The sequence below is a fragment of the Cyprinodon tularosa genome, unplaced genomic scaffold (genome assembly GCF_016077235.1).
Source record: "Cyprinodon tularosa strain WSP-4 unplaced genomic scaffold, ASM1607723v1 ctg1175, whole genome shotgun sequence".
NCBI classification, from domain to species: domain Eukaryota; kingdom Metazoa; phylum Chordata; class Actinopteri; order Cyprinodontiformes; family Cyprinodontidae; genus Cyprinodon; species Cyprinodon tularosa.
This window is the reverse complement of record NW_024037976.1, coordinates 141869-160404: the sequence shown is the minus strand read 5'-3', so window position 1 is coordinate 160404 and position 18536 is coordinate 141869. Positions and strand designations below refer to the sequence as shown.

General features: G+C 46.8%; 1 protein-coding gene and 1 non-coding gene across 2 annotated transcripts; both read right to left on the bottom strand.

The window, feature by feature from the left end:
• Positions 1-5651: 5651 nt before the first annotated feature.
• trnat-ugu lies at positions 5652-5724 on the bottom strand. Its single transcript has one exon. It is a non-coding gene; the product is annotated as a tRNA-Thr (tRNA).
• Positions 5725-7499: 1775 nt separating this feature from the next.
• On the bottom strand, positions 7500-18198 carry hhipl1 (HHIP-like 1). The gene is made up of 9 exons (XM_038308931.1): positions 17710-18198; positions 15464-16110; positions 15230-15373; positions 14831-15159; positions 13736-13862; positions 13356-13501; positions 13200-13281; positions 8531-8613; positions 7500-8450 (listed from the first exon to the last, which is right to left on the bottom strand). Exons 1-9 carry the CDS (start codon positions 18007-18009, stop codon positions 7915-7917), a joined length of 2394 nt encoding a protein of 797 aa, XP_038164859.1. The 5' UTR covers positions 18010-18198; the 3' UTR covers positions 7500-7914.
• Between the last annotated feature and the right edge of the window lie 338 nt (positions 18199-18536).

Here is an 18536-nt window from a genome sequence, read left to right as displayed (position 1 = left end):
GCAAAGAATCTCCAGATCTTCTGCCTGAAATCGTTTCTATTTGCTGTAAAGGGTTAGTCCCAGCGTGTTTTAAATGTATTTAATCCAGGATCTGAAGCGTTTATGTTCGGCCAATCAGCTGACTGGGATCCAATAGAAAATCTATAAAAGAACTAAAGGTCAGAGTTCATAGCAGAGACCCAGCAAAGCTTCCAGGTTTAAAGACTGTTTGTGTTCAAACATCAGTTTCTGTTGAACTGAATCTGAGATGTTTTATCAGCTGCTCCGTTCCTTGGATCCAGAGCAGCAGGAATAGGACCTGGAAGGGGTAAAATAATACATGCTTAGCAGTGATTTATGCATCTGTAAGGACCTCCATGCTTCTCCAGAAGGTCTGAGCAGCTGCAGGAATCATCAGCAGAGTCACATGACTTCTTCTGTAGGGAAACAAGAAAGAAACGGGCAGCAGGAATCTGCAGAGTAAACAGGTGAGAAGGAAAGATTTAAGACAGGAAACAGTGAATTCAGACGCCCTCACAGCCAGACCAACCGGGAAGGAGATCTTTGGAGCGTTCAGAAATAACATTCAGGAAAAGAAAAAAAAAACATCTCTGGGTTTAATTTCAAAGCAGACCGTCTGGATTTGCTCTCCTGAGACACATGGAGGTTTTTATGTGTGAATTTAAAGAGTGCAGAAGAATCTCTGCAGGTCACAACTAAAGGTCTGATCTGTATCAGGTAGAACAGTGAGAAGCACATTTCCCTCTAAAAGTTTTGATTTCCAGCAGATATTTCTGTATTTCCTGAACATCTACGTCTGTTACATTCAATTTATTTATATAACTAAAATTCAAAGCATCTCAGGTCATCTAGTCGGAATAAAGTTTCTAAACCAGCTGATTTTTCCAGGATTCTCTCCCCCTGGATGAGCAGGTAGAGACAGTAAACAATAACTCTACAGCATGCTTGTAGCGACAGTGGAGAGGAAAAACTCCCTTTGAACAGGAAGAAACCTCCAGCAGAACCAGGCTCAGTGTGAGCGGCCATCTGCTGAGGCCCACTGGGGTTCAAGGAGACAGAAGCAGACATAGAAAAAGAAGCATAGATACAAAAGACAACTGTCAACCAGCTCCACAGGCGGCCCCGTCCAGGAAACACACAGCCAGGCAGACGAGCTCCGAGCCAGCTCCCATGTCAGAGGATGAAGAGAGCACATCCAGTTAGTCACAGTCAGAGAAACAGGACTACACTGGAAAACAGGCCAAGCTCCAACATCTAGAAACAAAGGTGTTGATGGCAGCAGCACAGCTGATTCTTGATTCAGCAGTATATGACAGGCTGAATATCTGATTGAATAACATATTTACTATCCCTGCTGAGGTGAGTAATAAATATATTAAAGTTGCTAAACAATGAATGAAAATGCTTATTAAACATTCTGAACAGATGCTTGACCCACAGCTTTACAGCTGATGATGTGTGCAAATGAATGTTCCTGATGAAGACTGTTCACCTTTCATGGCTTTTACTGACCAAACTGCATGAAACCCTGACCTCTGATAGAGACCAGGGGCGGACTTAGGAAATGTGGGGCCCTAGGCAAAGACAGACAGGGGGCCCCTCTGAACTGAGAAGACAACACATCAAACAGACCAATTCTACAGATAGAGAAATGTTAATAGAATAGACATCCATTATCTGTTCTAGGTTGTGTCCCTCTCTTCTTGTCCCTTTTCTTCTTGTTTTCCTCTCTATGTTTTGTACTCAGCTGACTTTTCATGCTGTCTCTAAAGGAATGAAAGATTTTTTCCAAGCACTAAGCTCACTTAGCTGATTGCTCCTTCCTGTGTTTCCAAAAAGGCCAAAGTAAATAACCCAGTCCTTCTTTTCACTGTAGACAAGCCATGATCTGCTTATCTGTTCTCCATTTTTCATTTGGATGAAATAATAGCTGCATGAATCATGACAGCAGACAAGATAGAGGAGAGCAGGAGGCGGGGTTACCAATCTACTCGCTCTGGAGAGCAGAGTTCGCTGCTTTTAGATGTTGTCTCCAAAGTCTTTTTAGAAATCAAAGTGCTAGAGGGGTCTGAAAAGTGGCTAAATATAGCGACTAAAGCGCTAAGTTGGCAACACTGCTCTTTGCATGGTTTGTTTTCAAATGGTTTGCTGCTGTCTGTTTGGACCTTTCTGAACATGTGCAGCAAATGGACTGATCCAATATGGTGGACACTGAAGGGGGGGGCTGAGACACACTTAATATTATCAGCGTTCTGATGGCATTTTAGCCAAAGGATTTTTATCAAAAACATAATCAATGTGCAGAAATAAGGAATAGTTGTTTTAACCATACATGTAGATAGAGTTTTATGGGGCCCCCAGGAACTTGGGGCCCTAAGCTACTGCCTAGTATTGCCTAATGGTAAACCTGACCTCCTGGTTGACCCTCAGTAATAATCCCAGGCAGTTATTTTTATCCAGGTAGACCTGCTGGTCTACAGTTAGCACCTCTCACCCACAGACTGCTGTTGGTCTTCATCATCTCTACTGTGTTTATCTGACCTCGGTGTCGGTCCAGGGTCAGCAGGGCGGGGGGGGGGGGGGGGTGGGGGGGGGGGCTCTCTGCTGCTCCATGAGCTGAAAGCAGGAACTGTGGCTGAAGCTTAATGAGAAGCAAACGTTTGGATGCTCTGCAGTCCGGGGGGGAGACCCGAGGAGGAGGGTCGGCCATGTTTGCATTTACGAGGAAGTGGATAAAAGATGGCCGCCGGCGATGCCTCCGATCATTCAATACTGAACCGAAGCACAAAGAGAGGATCAGAGAACATCTGAGTTTAATTCCCAGAATGAGACGGGAATCCTTCATGACGTCTCTGATCTTCCTGCTGAGGAGCCGGTGGCCCTCAAGGTGGAGTCCTGAAGGTGGAGCTCTGAAGGTGGAGTCCTGAAGATGGAGTCCTGAAGATGGAGCCCTGAAGATGGAGCCCTGAAGGGGGAGCCCTGAAGGTGGAGTCCTGAAGGTGGAGTCCTGAAGATGGAGTCCTGAAGATGGAGCCCTGAAGGGAGAGCCCTGAAGGTGGAGTCCTGAAGGTGGAGTCCTGAAGATGGAGCCCTGAAGATGGAGCCCTGAAGATGGAGCCCTGAAGGGGGAGCCCTGAAGGTGGAGTCCTGAAGGTGGAGTCCTGAAGGGGGAGCCCTGAAGGGGGAGTCCTGAAGGTGGAGTCCTGAAGATGGAGTCCTGAAGATGGAGCCCTGAAGATGGAGCCCTGAAGGGGGAGCCCTGAAGGTGGAGTCCTGAAGGTGGAGTCCTGAAGATGGAGTCCTGAAGATGGAGCCCTGAAGGGAGAGTCCTGAAGGTGGAGTCCTGAAGGTGGAGTCCTGAAGATGGAGCCCTGAAGATGGAGCCCTGAAGGGGGAGCCCTGAAGGTGGAGTCCTGAAGGTGGAGTCCTGAAGATGGAGTCCTGAAGATGGAGCCCTGAAGGGGGAGCCCTGAAGGTGGAGTCCTGAAGGTGGAGTCCTGAAGATGGAGTCCTGAAGATGGAGCCCTGAAGGTGGAGTCCTGAAGGTGGAGTCCTGAAGATGGAGTCCTGAAGATGGAGCCCTGAAGGGGGAGCCCTGAAGGTGGAGTCCTGAAGATGGAGTCCTGAAGATGGAGCCCTGAAGGGAGAGCCCTGAAGATGGAGTCCTGAAGATGGAGCCCTGAAGATGGAGCCCTGAAGGTGGAGTCCTGAAGATGGAGTCCTGAAGATGGAGTCCTGAAGGGGGAGCCCTGAAGGTGGAGCCCTGAAGATGGAGTCCTGAAGATGGAGTCCTGAAGGTGGAGTCCTGAAGATGGAGTCCTGAAGATGGAGCCCTGAAGGGAGAGCCCTGAAGGTGGAGTCCTGAAGGTGGAGTCCTGAAGATGGAGCCCTGAAGGGGGAGCCCTGAAGGTGGAGCCCTGAAGATGGAGTCCTGAAGGTGGAGTCCTGAAGATGGAGCCCTGAAGATGGAGCCCTGAAGGTGGAGCCCTGAAGGTGGAGTCCTGAAGATGGAGTCCTGAAGATGGAGCCCTGAAGGTGGAGTCCTGAAGGTGGAGTCCTGAAGATGGAGTCCTGAAGATGGAGCCCTGAAGGGGGAGCCCTGAAGGTGGAGTCCTGAAGGTGGAGTCCTGAAGATGGAGTCCTGAAGGTGGAGTCCTGAAGATGGAGTCCTGAAGATGGAGCCCTGAAGGGAGAGCCCTGAAGGTGGAGTCCTGAAGGTGGAGTCCTGAAGATGGAGCCCTGAAGATGGAGCCCTGAAGATGGAGCCCTGAAGGGGGAGCCCTGAAGGTGGAGTCCTGAAGGTGGAGTCCTGAAGATGGAGTCCTGAAGATGGAGCCCTGAAGGGGGAGCCCTGAAGGTGGAGTCCTGAAGGTGGAGCTCTGAAGGTGGAGTCCTGAAGGGGGAGCCCTGAAGGTGGAGTCCTGAAGGTGGAGTCCTGAAGATGGAGTCCTGAAGATGGAGCCCTGAAGATGGAGCCCTGAAGGGGGAGCCCTGAAGGTGGAGTCCTGAAGGTGGAGTCCTGAAGATGGAGTCCTGAAGATGGAGCCCTGAAGATGGAGTCCTGAAGATGGAGCCCTGAAGGGGGAGCCCTGAAGGTGGAGCCCTGAAGGTGGAGTCCTGAAGATGGAGTCCTGAAGATGGAGCCCTGAAGGGGGAGCCCTGAAGGTGGAGTCCTGAAGATGGAGTCCTGAAGATGGAGCCCTGAAGGGGGAGCCCTGAAGGTGGAATCCTGAAGATGGAGTCCTGAAGATGGAGTCCTGAAGATGGAGCCCTGAAGGTGGAGCCCTGAAGATGGAGCCCTGAAGATGGAGTCCTGAAGATGGAGCCCTGAAGGGGGAGCCCTGAAGGTGGAGTCCTGAAGATGGAGCCCTGAAGGGGGAGCCCTGAAGGGAGAGCTCTGAAGGTGGAGCTCTGAAGGTGGAGTCCTAAAGGTGGAGTCCTGAAGGTGGAGTCATAAAGGTGGAGCCCTGAAGGTGGAGCTCTGAAGGTGGGGCTCTGAAGGTGGAGTCTTGAAGGTGGAGCCCTGAAGGTGGAGCCTTGAAGGTGGAGGTTTGCAGACTGTGGAGGGAAAATAAATCTGTTTTATTTGCCGTAATACAGAGAATTAAACGTCAGATCCTCTTCCTCTTCCTTGTTGAGTTTTTTACCATTTTATTTGATTTTTTGTGAAGTGAATGAAAAATAGAAGCATCCAGTAATTATTGAAACTGATGTTTTTCTAGGTTGACCATCTCATGGGAGCTGACTCTGTCTTCAGCCCACTGTATTGGAATTTAAACAAATGCAACAGTGACCTCTGGTGGCCGGTTGCTGAAGCGATTAAATGATAGAACTGATGCAGTTGATATGTTGCTTTTTGTTGGATTTAAATCTTTCATTAGTTTTCTGTCTATTTTCAAATGTGTTTATTGAGTATTTAAGGTTCTTTACTAAAAATATCTTACAACAAGACATAATTTAACAGCTATAGAAGAAATATGTACAAAGAAACTTTGCTCGTACATTATTGGTCAGTTAGATTATGTTATTTTAAGAATTCTCTTGCAAGGCCATGACTAATGACATCCATAGAGCCTGGGTATTTATTCTATAAACGATCCTTAATAACTGATAAAAAGGAAAATACGCTGGGGAAAAGATAAATTAATTCAAGGCCCCAGCGAGGATCGAACTCGCGACCCCTGGTTTACAAGACCAGTGCTCTAACCACTGAGCTATGGAGCCATTTTGTGCGACGCGCGACCGTCCGATGATTAATGCCTTGCATCAGTGACACACAAAGTGGGGTGTATGATTATACACTTTTCCGGTCTCCGCTCTATGACTTTCACTCGGACATTGAAACTTTAAATCTGTTTATTATATTTCCTCCGATCCTTTGCTTTCGATGTCTCGGTCCAAACAATTCCAGCTTGTTTCGCCATATGACTCAAACCGGATGTGGTTAGTCTGAAACGGTCGCAACAGCAGCCCCTGCCGGTCGGAGGGGGGACGTCTGCATCTCAGAGCCTGATCCAGCCTCCTGCCTTCATCAGGGTTCTCTATAAACGAACCAATTAAAAATCAGCGGGTCTGAATAATGAAAATCATCAACCAGTAAAGATCCGGAGACATTTTTAATGATCTGTTAATTTAAACAGAATTTAACAATGAAATAAAATGAGGTGTTTATGCATCCAAGTTAAACATTGAATTTTTAAATAAAAAATACAAAAACAAAATAGATTTTTTTTTTCCATTTTAAAATGTAAAGTGTTTTTTGAAGTAGAGAACAATAATCTTTCAGTTTTGTATAAAAACAATTTCCTGATTCACATATTTATAAATAACTGACTAACTAATAACTTTAAAACTAATAAATACTCTAATAAAAGCATCAAACATTTGTTCTTAGTTAAAAGTAACAAACTTAGTGCTTACTTTTAAAAATACTTAGAGTATTAAAAGTACTTTCTGAATAAACTGCAATGTTTTACCATGATGATTTAGTGTACCTACTATATTTTCTGTAATACATCACTACTGTTAGTGTGAAGAACAATGCTGTGGATTAAGCATGTTTTGTTTTTGCCTTCTGTAAAAGTTGGAGATTGTAATTTTGGAATTTCAGGGATGATCTTTTTCATTTAATTTTTTTTTTAATTGTCATTCCACTGTCACAGTACAGAGCAATGCAATGAACTCATTGGGGTTAAGGCTCCCCAACTGCTCAGTGAAATATCATTCAGTGCAGGAAGACGACGGATTACACCTTTGAAAGTGTTTAAGTCAACAAATCATGCCGTGTTTTATTTAATCTGAAGTTAGCAGAGATCAACCTCAATCTGACTAACAGGCTCTGACCCTTTTAAGGGCGATTCTTTAACTACGGGCACTTTTATGTCCTTAGATCATATTTCATGAAAACGTCTTAAAAAGGGAAATTTTACACCTTTATAGTTATCTTTACAATGAAACTGTTTTAGGACATTTGTTTTAGTAGTCTGTAATGACTTTTTGACTTTTTTTCAGCCTTATTTATATGTAAATATTACCGTTTTGTGCTTTTCTCACACCCAGACTTTTGATCTTCAATTATAAAAATCAGTAGTAAAAAATTTTTTTTCTAATGTTTTAAAATATCATTCAATAAAATATCAGCAAAATAATCCAACTATAATTGGAGTATTTAATGTCATAAAACTGTTTATGTGATTTTCTAAACCTGTTGTTGTCGTCCCACACTATTCGTTATTTCCACCACAACACTAATGTCCCTTTAAAAAGTTTGTGTCAAAGATTGTTTGGGTAGTTGCTATGGAGATGAGCAGTGACATCACAGTTCAAGTCTGACATGGTGGAAATGTTGACTCATCCATCAACTTTTGAAGTAAAGCGAACCGAAAACTGAACCCAACCAGCTGTGATGTCTGTGGGGCGTTCGCCCTGAAACATGCAGACCGCCTGCCGCATCCTGGACGCCTGGCAGAACCTGAACAAGAAGTTTGGTTGAGCTGTGCTGAGAAGAACTTAATGGTTTTATTCAAAATCAATTAACAAATTATTTACAGCAAAGTGCAACAAAAACACTTTTAAAAATTAGAGAAATTTAGCAGAAATGGAAGCAAAGGTGAAGTGAAGCAGAGTTAGAGACGAACCTCAGCGCTGTTCACCTGGATGCTAACAGATGCTAACTGATTATTGGTTACTGACGTTCCAGAACGGACCGTTCACACGGGTTGGACCTAAGAAGAGCTGACCTGCGCCGTGGCTGCTTCTGGCGGAGGCGTATCGGTGAGAATGAGCTGCTAGGAACGGGTTCTGTGGATTTTGTTGTGTTAAACATTGAGATGATTAAAGTGCAGCTGAACTAACAGATGCTGAGAGCCTGCAGAGGGCGGCCGGATCTTTGGATCTAGCTCTAGATAACCGGTTCTATTCTTCTGCAGCAGGTTTTGTGTTTCCACAGATCACCCCAGCGTCTTCATAGTGGGCACAGTTATGCTTCTCCACTCCAGCATGTGTGCAGTCCAGCAGGTTGGACTCGGTGCCGTTGCACTGAACATCATCCAGGAGAATGGGCAGACCCCTCCCCTCTCCAAACTCTGAGTTCCTAGCGGCCTTCAGGGCGTGCTGGAAGCCCAGCTGCCTGCAGACCACCTTGGCGTTTTGCTTGGACCACAGGTCGTCACACACCGTGCCCCATTCCCCGTCGACGTAGATCTCCACTCGCCCTCGGTCTCCCTGCAGGAACTCCTGGCTGACCAGCCTCACCGCTCCGTTATGGAGCTCAGACCTTCCTCCGCTCCTGGTTTTCCCGTGCCGCCGTCGGCCTTTCCTCCTTGGTGGTCTGGTGGTGGGTCTGATGGGGGCGGGGGTGCTCATGGCTGGTCTCCTAACACTGGAAGGGTCCAGGAGCTCCAACAGCCAGTCGTAGCTCTTTGTGGGTTCAGGTTCTGGCGGCACTAGAGCTGACGAGTAAAGCAGAGTAACTGATAAAGAACATCTGCAGAAGAAGACGCTTCGTTTTGAGAGCTCGACATAAACTTACTTTCCTTTGGGACAAACGGGAGGAGGCTGCTTTTAACCCGGACAGGAAGTGGGTCGTAGTGGCACTGCCTGGGGGGGGCACGTCTGGAAAACAGCAACAACTAAATGCAGCATTCCAAAAAAGTTCAAATCAATCCACTGTTTCCAGGTTTGAAGACGTTTCTCTTCCATCCAGGAAGCTTTTTCAGTTCAAAATGGCAGGAATAGCGTTTAGTTCCAGGTTTATACAGCAGCTAAACAACGCCTTTAGAAACAGACTGTGAATGCAGCATTGAAACCAAAGAAGATTTGTTCTAAACTGACCGTTCCTGATATGAAAATAACTATTTAAAGATGTTTAAAACACAGAAACAACCTTTCAGACCCACAGGAGGAGAGAAAAGGGCTGATATCCTGCAGACGCAGCTGGATTTAACTTTGAAATATCTTCTGATCTTCTTCCTTCTCTGAATCCTAACATGTTATCAGGAATGTTCCTCCTTCAGGTTCTCACCTTCACTCCAGCTGTTTTAGTCCAACTCCATGGTGTGTTCAGGGACATCCAGAGAGTTCAGCTTTGGTCTCATCTGACCCCATTATCTTCATCTGTTCCTGTACTTCACTGGCATCATCTTCATCATTTATTGCAGCAGAACAGACTGTTTATTCAGCTGCAGTGAGTTGGCTTAAAGCTTTATTTCTTAGACTTTCGTGGGAAAACGTTTCTTGTTTTTCTCTGGTCTTATTAAACTCTCTGCTAACGCTGCTAGATTGGTAGGAAACCCTTTGCTTTGTTCTCTGACCCTGAAGGACACCATGCTGGTGGAGAGATGAGGATCTTTTGGCTCCAGCAGCAGCTCTGATCATTTCCATCCGTCTGGGTTTCAGCCGTCTCTGGTTTTAGCATCGATCACTCAGCTCCTGCTTCAGCCCGACTCTGGATAAATATTGGCTTCTTCAGTATTTGTTTTATCTGCTATATGAGGATCAATAAATTGATGAATTGATTTCTGTATCACTGGATTGATCCCTTTATAGATATATTAAAGATAATAAACATGAAGCTGCACTGACTGGGTTACATTATTGGAGTTCAGCCCGGGGTGAGGTGATTTACCATTAGGCAACACTAGGCAGGTGCCTAGGGCCCCAAGTTCCTGGGGGCCCCATAAAACTCTGTTTCCATGTATGGTTAATACAACTATTCCTTATTTCTGCGTATGGCTAAAATGCCATCAGAACGCTGATAATATTAAGTGTGTCTCAGCCCCCCCCTTCAGTGTCCACCATATTGGATCAGTCCTTTTGCTGCACATGTTCAGAAAGGTCCAAACAGACAGCAGCAAACCATTTGGAAACAAACCATGCAAAGAGCAGTGTTGCCAACTTAGCGCTTTAGTCGCTATATTTAGCCACTTTTCAGACCCCTCTAGCACTTTGATTTCTAAAAAGCTCCTAGCGCCAAATCTAGAGACTTTTTTCTGCTACTGGAGACTTTGGAGACAACATCTAAAAGCAGCGAACTCTGCTCTCCAGAGCGAGTAGATTGGTAACCCCGCCTCCTGCTCTCCTCTATCTTGTCTGCTGTCATGATTCATGCAGCTATTATTTCATCCAAATGAAAAATGGAGAACAGATAAGCAGATCATGGCTTGTCTACAGTGAAAAGAAGGACTGGGTTATTTACTTTTGCCTTTTTGGAAACACAGGAAGGAGCAATCAGCTAAGTGAGCTTAGTGCTTGGAAAAAATCTTTCATTCCTTTAGAGACAGCATGAAAAGTCAGCTGAGTACAAAACATAGAGAGGAAAACAAGAAGAAAAGGGACAAGAAGAGAGGGACACAACCTAGAACAGATAATGGATGTCTATTCTATTAACATTTCTCTATCTGGAGAATGGGGCTGTTTATGTGCTGTCTTCACAGTTCAGAGTAGGGGTGGGTATTGCCAAAGAAGTCACGATTCGATTCGAATCACGATTCACAGGCCACGATACGATTCTATCACGATGCATCACGATACTTGAATTATTGCGATGCATTGCAATATTTTCTCCTCCGGAAATGCTTGTGACACAAGGCAGCGTGCGTCAACACATTTGCAGCGACATCTACTGGACTGGAAGTGGTATTGCACTTGTTTTTGGCTGATGTTCGCCAACCATTCATGCAATTTTATTTATTCATTTTTTTAAATTAATAATCGATTCTTGGCATCAAGAATCGATGCAGTAGATCACGAAAATTAGAATCACGATGCATCATCATCACGATTATTTTGCACACCCCTAGTTCAGAGGGGCCCCTGCTTGTCTTTGCCTAGGGCCCCAAAATTCCTAAATCCACCCCTGGTTCAGACTTGGAGTTGAAATAAGAGTCAAGAGGAGGAATCGTTTTCCAGAGCCTAGAAACATCCAGATAGATGCTGAGCTTGTTTGTCATCATTAACGCACGTCTGCTGCCATGTTTCCCAGGGATGGATCTCCAGCTGCTCTTTCTGCTCAGTGTTAGGAACGGTATAACCACAGTATGAAAGGATAACGTTTGGAAACCATTGAACTTTTTTCTTATTTCCATTGCTGACCAGGATCAACACTGAACTATGAAACCTTCTTAGATTCGCTAGATGGGAAAATATGGACTACTGTTAGAAGACAGACCCTGATTGGACAGCAGCACCTAAAGAAGGAGTTTAGTTTATTAGTTTTAGTTCAAGTGAAAGGAGACCGTAGAGAATCCTTCTGCAGATTAAAACAATAACAATAATGATGATGATAATCTGATTTTAATGTGGGAAATGTCTGAAATATGCTGCAGGCAGTTAATAATAATAATAATAATAGTAAATCCAATTTGTACCGCACTTTTCATTAAGAAAAATCTCAAAGTTAGCCTCGCTACATGCAGTTAGCCTCGCTGCAGGCAGTTAGCCTCGCTGCAGGCAGTTAGCCTCGCTGCAGGCAGTTAGCCTCGCTACATGCAGTTAGCCTCGCTGCAGGCAGTTAGCCTCGCTGCATGCAGTTAGCCTCGCTGCAGGCAGTTAGCCTCGCTGCAGGCAGTTAGCCTCGCTACATGCAGTTAGCCTTGCTGCAGGCAGTTAGCCTCGCTGCATGCAGTTAGCCTCGCTGCAGGCAGTTAGCCGCGCTGCATGCAGTTAGCCTCGCTGCAGGCAGTTAGCCTCGCTGCAGGCAGTTAGCCTCGCTACATGCAGTTAGCCTCGCTGCAGGCAGTTAGCCTCGCTGCATGCAGTTAGCCTCGCTGCATGCAGTTAGCCTCGATGCAGGCAGTTAGCCTCGCTACATGCAGTTAGCCTCGCTGCAGGCAGTTAGCCTTGCTGCAGGCAGTTAGCCTCGCTGCAGGCAGTTAGCCTCGCTGCATGCAGTTAGCCTCGCTGCATGCAGTTAGCCTCGCTGCAGGCAGTTAGCCTCGCTACATGCAGTTAGCCTCGCTGCAGGCAGTTAGCCTTGCTGCAGGCAGTTAGCCTCGCTGCATGCAGTTAGCCTCGCTGCAGGCAGTTAGCCTCGCTGCATGCAGTTAGCCTCGCTGCAGGCAGTTAGCCTCGCTGCAGGCAGTTAGCCTCGCTACATGCAGTTAGCCTCGCTGCAGGCAGTTAGCCTCGCTGCATGCAGTTAGCCTCGCTGCAGGCAGTTAGCCTCGCTGCATGCAGTTAGCCTCGCTGCAGGCAGTTAGCCTCGCTGCAGGCAGTTAGCCTCTCTACATGCAGTTAGCCTCGCTGCATGGAGTTAGCCTCGCTGCATGCAGTTAGCCTCGCTGCAGGCAGTTAGCCTCTCTACATGCAGTTAGCCTCGCTGCATGGAGTTAGCCTCGCTGCATGCAGTTAGCCTAGCTGGATGCAGTTAGCCTAGCTGCATGGAGTTAGCCTCGCTGCATGCAGTTAGCCTCGCTGCATGGAGTTAGCCTCGCTGCATGCAGTTAGCCTCGCTGCAGGCAGTTAGCCTAGCTGGATGCAGTTAGCCTAGCTGCATGCAGTTAGCCTCGCTGCATGGCAGTTAGCCTCGCTGCGGGCAGTTAGCCTCGCTGCGGGCAGTTAGCCTCGCTGCATGGCAGTTAGCCTCACTGCATGGCAGTTAGCCTCGCTGCGGGCAGTTAGCCTCACTGCATGGCAGTTAGCCTCGCTGCGGGCAGTTAGCCTCGCCTTGGAGCTAAACCAGGTCCTGAAAAAAGATGTTTCTTGCACCATTTCTCTCTCTCTCTCTCTCTCCTATGCGTCTCCAACTCCTGCGATTTAACCTGTCAATCACCCGCAAAACGCCTGCGCTGTGGCGGGAGGTGAGCGCCTGGAGCTCTGCTATATTTCTCTAATGCAGAGCAGCTGCTGCACATGAACAACTTTTAACCAGAGTCAATAGGCAAAGATTTTTGTGGCGGAAATACGTCACCAATCCGACGAAAAATTCAGTGGCGCCTTACTTGTCATTAGAGTCTAAATATGTACATCTAAAAATATACACATTAATAAACATATTAATGTTAAATTAAAATTATATATATATATAAATATATATATATATATATATATATATATATATATATATATATATATATATATATATATATATATATACCTTTTAATGTTTTTATGTCTTAATCAGGGTCATTGGGTGGGTGGGGTGGCGCCCTAGCGCCCTCTATTGGCCAGCCACCACTGCTAGAAGGGTGGAGCAGCCTCACCTGGATGGATCCACCACCTTATAGACGACTCCTGAAGGAGACGTGGCGCTCGGCGTTTCTGTGGACATGAAGTACAGCTCGCCTGCCAGGAGAAAAGCTGGTCAATCATTTCTGCCAAACAGGAAACCCATCGGTGCCGTCCTGCTGACCCTTTACCAGACTCATCCTCAGCGAAGGAGATGATGTACGGATAGTAGCTGTTGATGAGTCCAGGGAAAGCACAGGTCAGGCCCACTCCCATGCAGACTTCATTATACTTCCACTGTCCAGAGTTTTTATCTTCCTTCAGGCTCATTAGACGCCTGGAAAATCAACAGAGAATTTAAAACAAACATTAAATACATTCCAGACAAAATTTCATTTAGTACAGGTTTAAATTTCCATTCCTTAAATTGCAGCAGTGACAAAAAAACATGGTCTGATCTGGAAGTTCAGAGCTTTCATATCTATGCAGCAAATCTGCAGTATTGTTGGTTTGGTGTGATCAGTGTGATGCAGCATCAGAAACAGCATCAGAAGCTCCGCCCTAAACTCACCCAGTCATGAAGTCTCCAAAGATGTACAAGCCGTTCAGGTTTGGATGTTCACAGCCGCGGTAAACGTATCCCCCGGTTACAGACTTCCCCACCTTATGAGGGTAGGCGTAGATAGGCAGCACATCGTCTGTCAACAGACCGCCGTGTTACTGCTGAGCGTACAAATACACAGAGTACACACACAGTACACACACTACACACAGTACACACAGAGTACACACAGAGTACACACACAGTACACACAGTACACACAGAGTACACACAGAGTACACACACAGTACACACAGAGTACAGTCAGTTAATTGATGTATTCAGCACCAAAGTCCAGAGGCTCTTTAAAAGCTGTGACCGTTTCCAACCTCCTGAAGGTCCATCAGAGCTCTGGCTTCTGGACTTTAACTAGACCGTTCAGCACCATTAAGTTCTTCTGCCCTCGGTTTGAACAATATTTGTGTCAAATATTTTAGTTCCTTTTATTTGTTTTATTATCTACCATGCTGCTCATCATATTACACTCTTTCACTCTTTATTACACAGTTTTCTATTTATTTAGAAAATTTGATTACACGCATCCCACATTTCCAGGTCTAGGTGCGGCACTCCAAAGGAGGACAGGCCCCCCAGGGATGGTGCCAACATGACCTGGACACCCCCCCATTCCCGGGCAGAGGTGTCAGCCTCAGTCCCAGCTAGTTGATTGCTCCCAACAGCAGAGACCATCGACCAGGCGGCTCCCCATCCAGGCCCCCCGACTCCGGGCAACAATCAGAGAACAAAGGTGTGAGAAAGACTCTGATCTTCGCTCTGCTCGCTTAGATATTGTGTTCCTGCGCGTTGTTCTCGAGTGATTAAAATCGGTCCAACTCCACCCCCCCAAATGTAGCTGGTGTCAGTGCACCCCCTCCAAGCAACATACCCAGAACCTTGAATGTCTAAATGTGAGAAGGGATAGAGGAAGCCATCAGCGGTGAGGCCTACACAATGAGACCAGACCCAGCGGGAGTGGCCAAGATTATTACAGGAATAAAGTCGCAATATTATTATTATTATAATTATAATAAGTCTCTGTGCCAGCAGGGTAAAGTAGCGCCTTACTTAGAGAGCTGTTGGTGCACAGCTTCTTATCGTAGCAGGAGAATCCCTCTTTCGCTCTCCAGCCATAGTTCCGACCTTTCTCGATGATGTCAACTTCCTCATACTTATTCTGGCCAACGTCTCCGCAGAAGATGCGACTCTTCCCTTCCTTGGTCTGGGGATCTCCCCGGTCCACAGAACACCTCCACATGTTCCGGACACCGTAAGCGTACACCTCTGGGCGCGCATCGTGCTCGAGGATGAACGGGTTGTCTGGGGGGATTCTGTACAGCGGGCCCCTCTCGTTGTTCTCCACATCAATGCGAAGAACTTTACCCAGGAGGGCCGACCTAAAACACAACCAAACCACTTCATAAAGTTGACCTTTATCGTCGCCTCGTCACAGTGCTGACTGCTCACTTGTTCTGGGCGTTCCCAAACATTCCAAACGGATCTCCAGCCATTCCACCGTCTCCTGTGAAGACGTACAGGTAGCCGTCATCTCCGAAGAGCAGCATCCCTCCGTTGTGATTGGACGCTGGCTCGTCAATCTCCAGAATTACCCTTAGGAAAAAAAATTAAACAAATATGTGTTTAATTCTCTACTCATAAAGGAATGTTTTCCACCATGCAGTGCAGGCCGTGGGTATCTACCGCTCTGACGTGTGGTCCACCAGATTCATGTCGTTGGCAGACACCCTGAACTCACTGATCCTTATTCTCTCGTCGAAGCCAACCTCCACAGAGTAGTACACGTACAGTTTGCCATTGTATTTGTATTTGGGATGAAAAGTAATTCCCAGGAAGCCCCTCTCATCTCCCTCCCACGACGACGTCAGCACCGCCTTGGTGATGTTCAGGAACGGCTTCTCCAGTCTGGATCGGTCAGGAAGGTACGCCCACACCAGCCCCACCTGCTCTGCCACGAAGAAGCGGTGCGTGCCGTCATTGGCGTGCACCATGGCGAGGGGGTTCCTCAGGCCATTGGCCACCTCCTCCAGACACAGCTGCAGACAGCCGTCAGAATCCCTCTGAACCCGGCCCAGGTTCTGGGTCAGTTTCTGATTGCTGAGCAGGTGAGGATAGCAATAATCAGCATCGTCCAGCTCCAGGAGTTTGCAGAGACGATTCTGGTTGTCTTTTGCGTGAAGTAGACGCTGATCATTGGACAGAGACGGGATGATGGAGCGGCACTCATTCCAGAACTGGGAACAGTAGTCTGGGCAGAGGCCCGGAATGGTCCGCAGGGGGGTGCTGGGATCCTCTGCATCAAACAGGTGAGCGGCGTACGGGGAACACTCCTGAGATCAAAGATGGAGGATTTATTGGACAGAGAATAACAATGGCAAAAGGAAGAAAAGATCTCCGTTATCCTGATCTTCCTAACGGAGGACTTTTCTCCAGACAGCAGCTTTGCTGGTGGTTCCTGGAAGGTCTAAAAACAGAACCAGATCTTTCATTATCAGGTTCTGCTGTGGTGGAACCAGTCCAAATAATACTGGAATAAGGTCCCAACATTATCAGAGTAAAGTCGTAGTACAAGAATAAAATTGTATGAGAAAAACGTTGAATAATGATGAGAATAAGTCATCATACCTCAACCCGTTTTTACAACTTTATATATAATTTATATATAATTTTATGACTTTATTCTCTTAAAGTCGTAGGGGAGCGGCCGTTCCAACCGCTGCATTTCCGAATTCTCCCAGTGGTGCCCGACTTTACACGAGTGAATAAAGTGAATGTGATTGGTCGTTTATCAAGGGGCAGGATTGTTGTGGGAAGGTTCACAAGCAAGTTTGGTTGTTGCCAGTTTGTGGGAAGCATCTTGCTAACCAGTTAGCAACTTAGTGCTAGCAGGTTCCCAATGGGAAATTCCATTGGGACCAAGTAGCACTAAATTGGTGACTTAGAAACGACGCTGTCAAGGAACGCTATGGACAGCGGAAACATGCAAGAGGAGGAGAGTTTAGTGTCGGAGGTCGTGGATGAGTCTCCTCCGTCATCCATTTTTTATTTAGAGGAGGAAAGCGGGGACGAAGATGTTGTGGAAGAGGACGCCAGGGCGGCAGAAGCTTGGTTTGGTGTAGAAGGCTTCCAGCCGTACATGTTTGAGCCAGAATGATTTGACATTTAAATATGATTTCAGTACGACTTTTTAAGAGGATAAGGCAGCGACATTAACAGAATAGTCGTAATATTACAAGAATAAAATTGTTACATTGTACGAGAAGTCATCATACCACAACCTTTTTTTTTTACGACTTTATTCTCATAATATTATGATATTATTTATGACTTTATTCTCTTAAATCTACCAACTTATGCTCATAATGTTATGACTTTATTCTCGTATTAAAAAAATAATCTCTATCCTGGCCCTAATAATCCACAGTACTGAAACTTCACTTCTAAGGGATGAATTAGGACGACCAGATGCTGCTGCTCGTTGGTTCTGGTTCTGTTGGACCCGTCAGCAGCATTCTGATGCAACATCTGGGTTTTCTGTGGGAGAATTGCTCAGAGGAGTTTTAGATCCTGCAGATATAGTGAGGATCAGAAGGTCTACTGGCTGCTGCAGAGCATGGATGGAGTTAAAAGCGTCCTGCAGGGCAGGTAGGTCTTAATGATAACATATGAACCTTTAACTTTAGTCATTGTTGAAAGTCTGATGACCGCATGGTGATGACCCCCAGGGCAGAGAGCCTCTTTGCTCCTCCATTTTATTTGACTCAGAGTTTTTCTCTTAGTTCTTTTTATTTTATAAATATTCTGATTAGTTCAGAATATCTGAAATCAGCTTCTGCGGCGGGATGACCTGAGCCTCAGGTTATGACGTAACTGCGGGTGTTTGGGTCAGATGATCAAAGCTGCAGGTGACCTTTGCTCGTGCGCTTTACCTGGCAGAGCAGCTCCATCACGAAGCCCGCGCAGCTTTCATAGCCCCCCAGGTCTAGATTCTCCATGATCCGGTAATATCTGGCCATCAGCTCCTGGTCCTTCTGCTGGTCGCAGCAGCCGAACTCTCGGTACATGACGCAGAACTCCAGGTCTCTGTTGGGGCGGAAGGGCGGCTTAAAGTCCAAACACTGCGGGTGAAGCGTTGCAGGCGCCGCACTCACAACCAAAAGCCAAAGCACTGCCTGCGGCCGGATCCGGAGACCCAGGCCGCCTGGAGGCTTAACAGAACCGGGGCGCATGACGGCGAGCAGAGGGAGCAGTGAGCGCAGAGGAGCAGCAGAGCTTCCGGTCACACTGGACTTCGCTCCGGACTCAGCGGGTGACGCGCGGCGGACACCCGCCAGGTGGTAACCCCGGGCAACAGGAGCAAAGGAGGAAGAAAAGACTAAACTTCCGAAGACAGCCGGTCGGTGAACAGTGTTTATATGCGCCGGTTACCATGGTAACCAAGTAAAGAAAAGCAGATTTTACTCCAGAGATTTTCTGGATGCCACGCGCCCCGCGTACAGGGAGCGCGTCTGACTGTCTGATGGACTGTCTGACTGACTGACTGACTGTCTGACTGACAGACTGTCTGTCTGACTGACTGTCTGACTGACAGACTGTCTGTCTGACTGTGTCTGACTGACTGACTGTGTCTGACTGACAGACTGTCTGACTGACTGTGTCTGACTGACAGACTGTCTGACTGACTGACTGTCTGACTGACTGTCTGACTGACTGTCTGACTGACTGTCTGACTGACAGACTGTCTGACTGACTGACT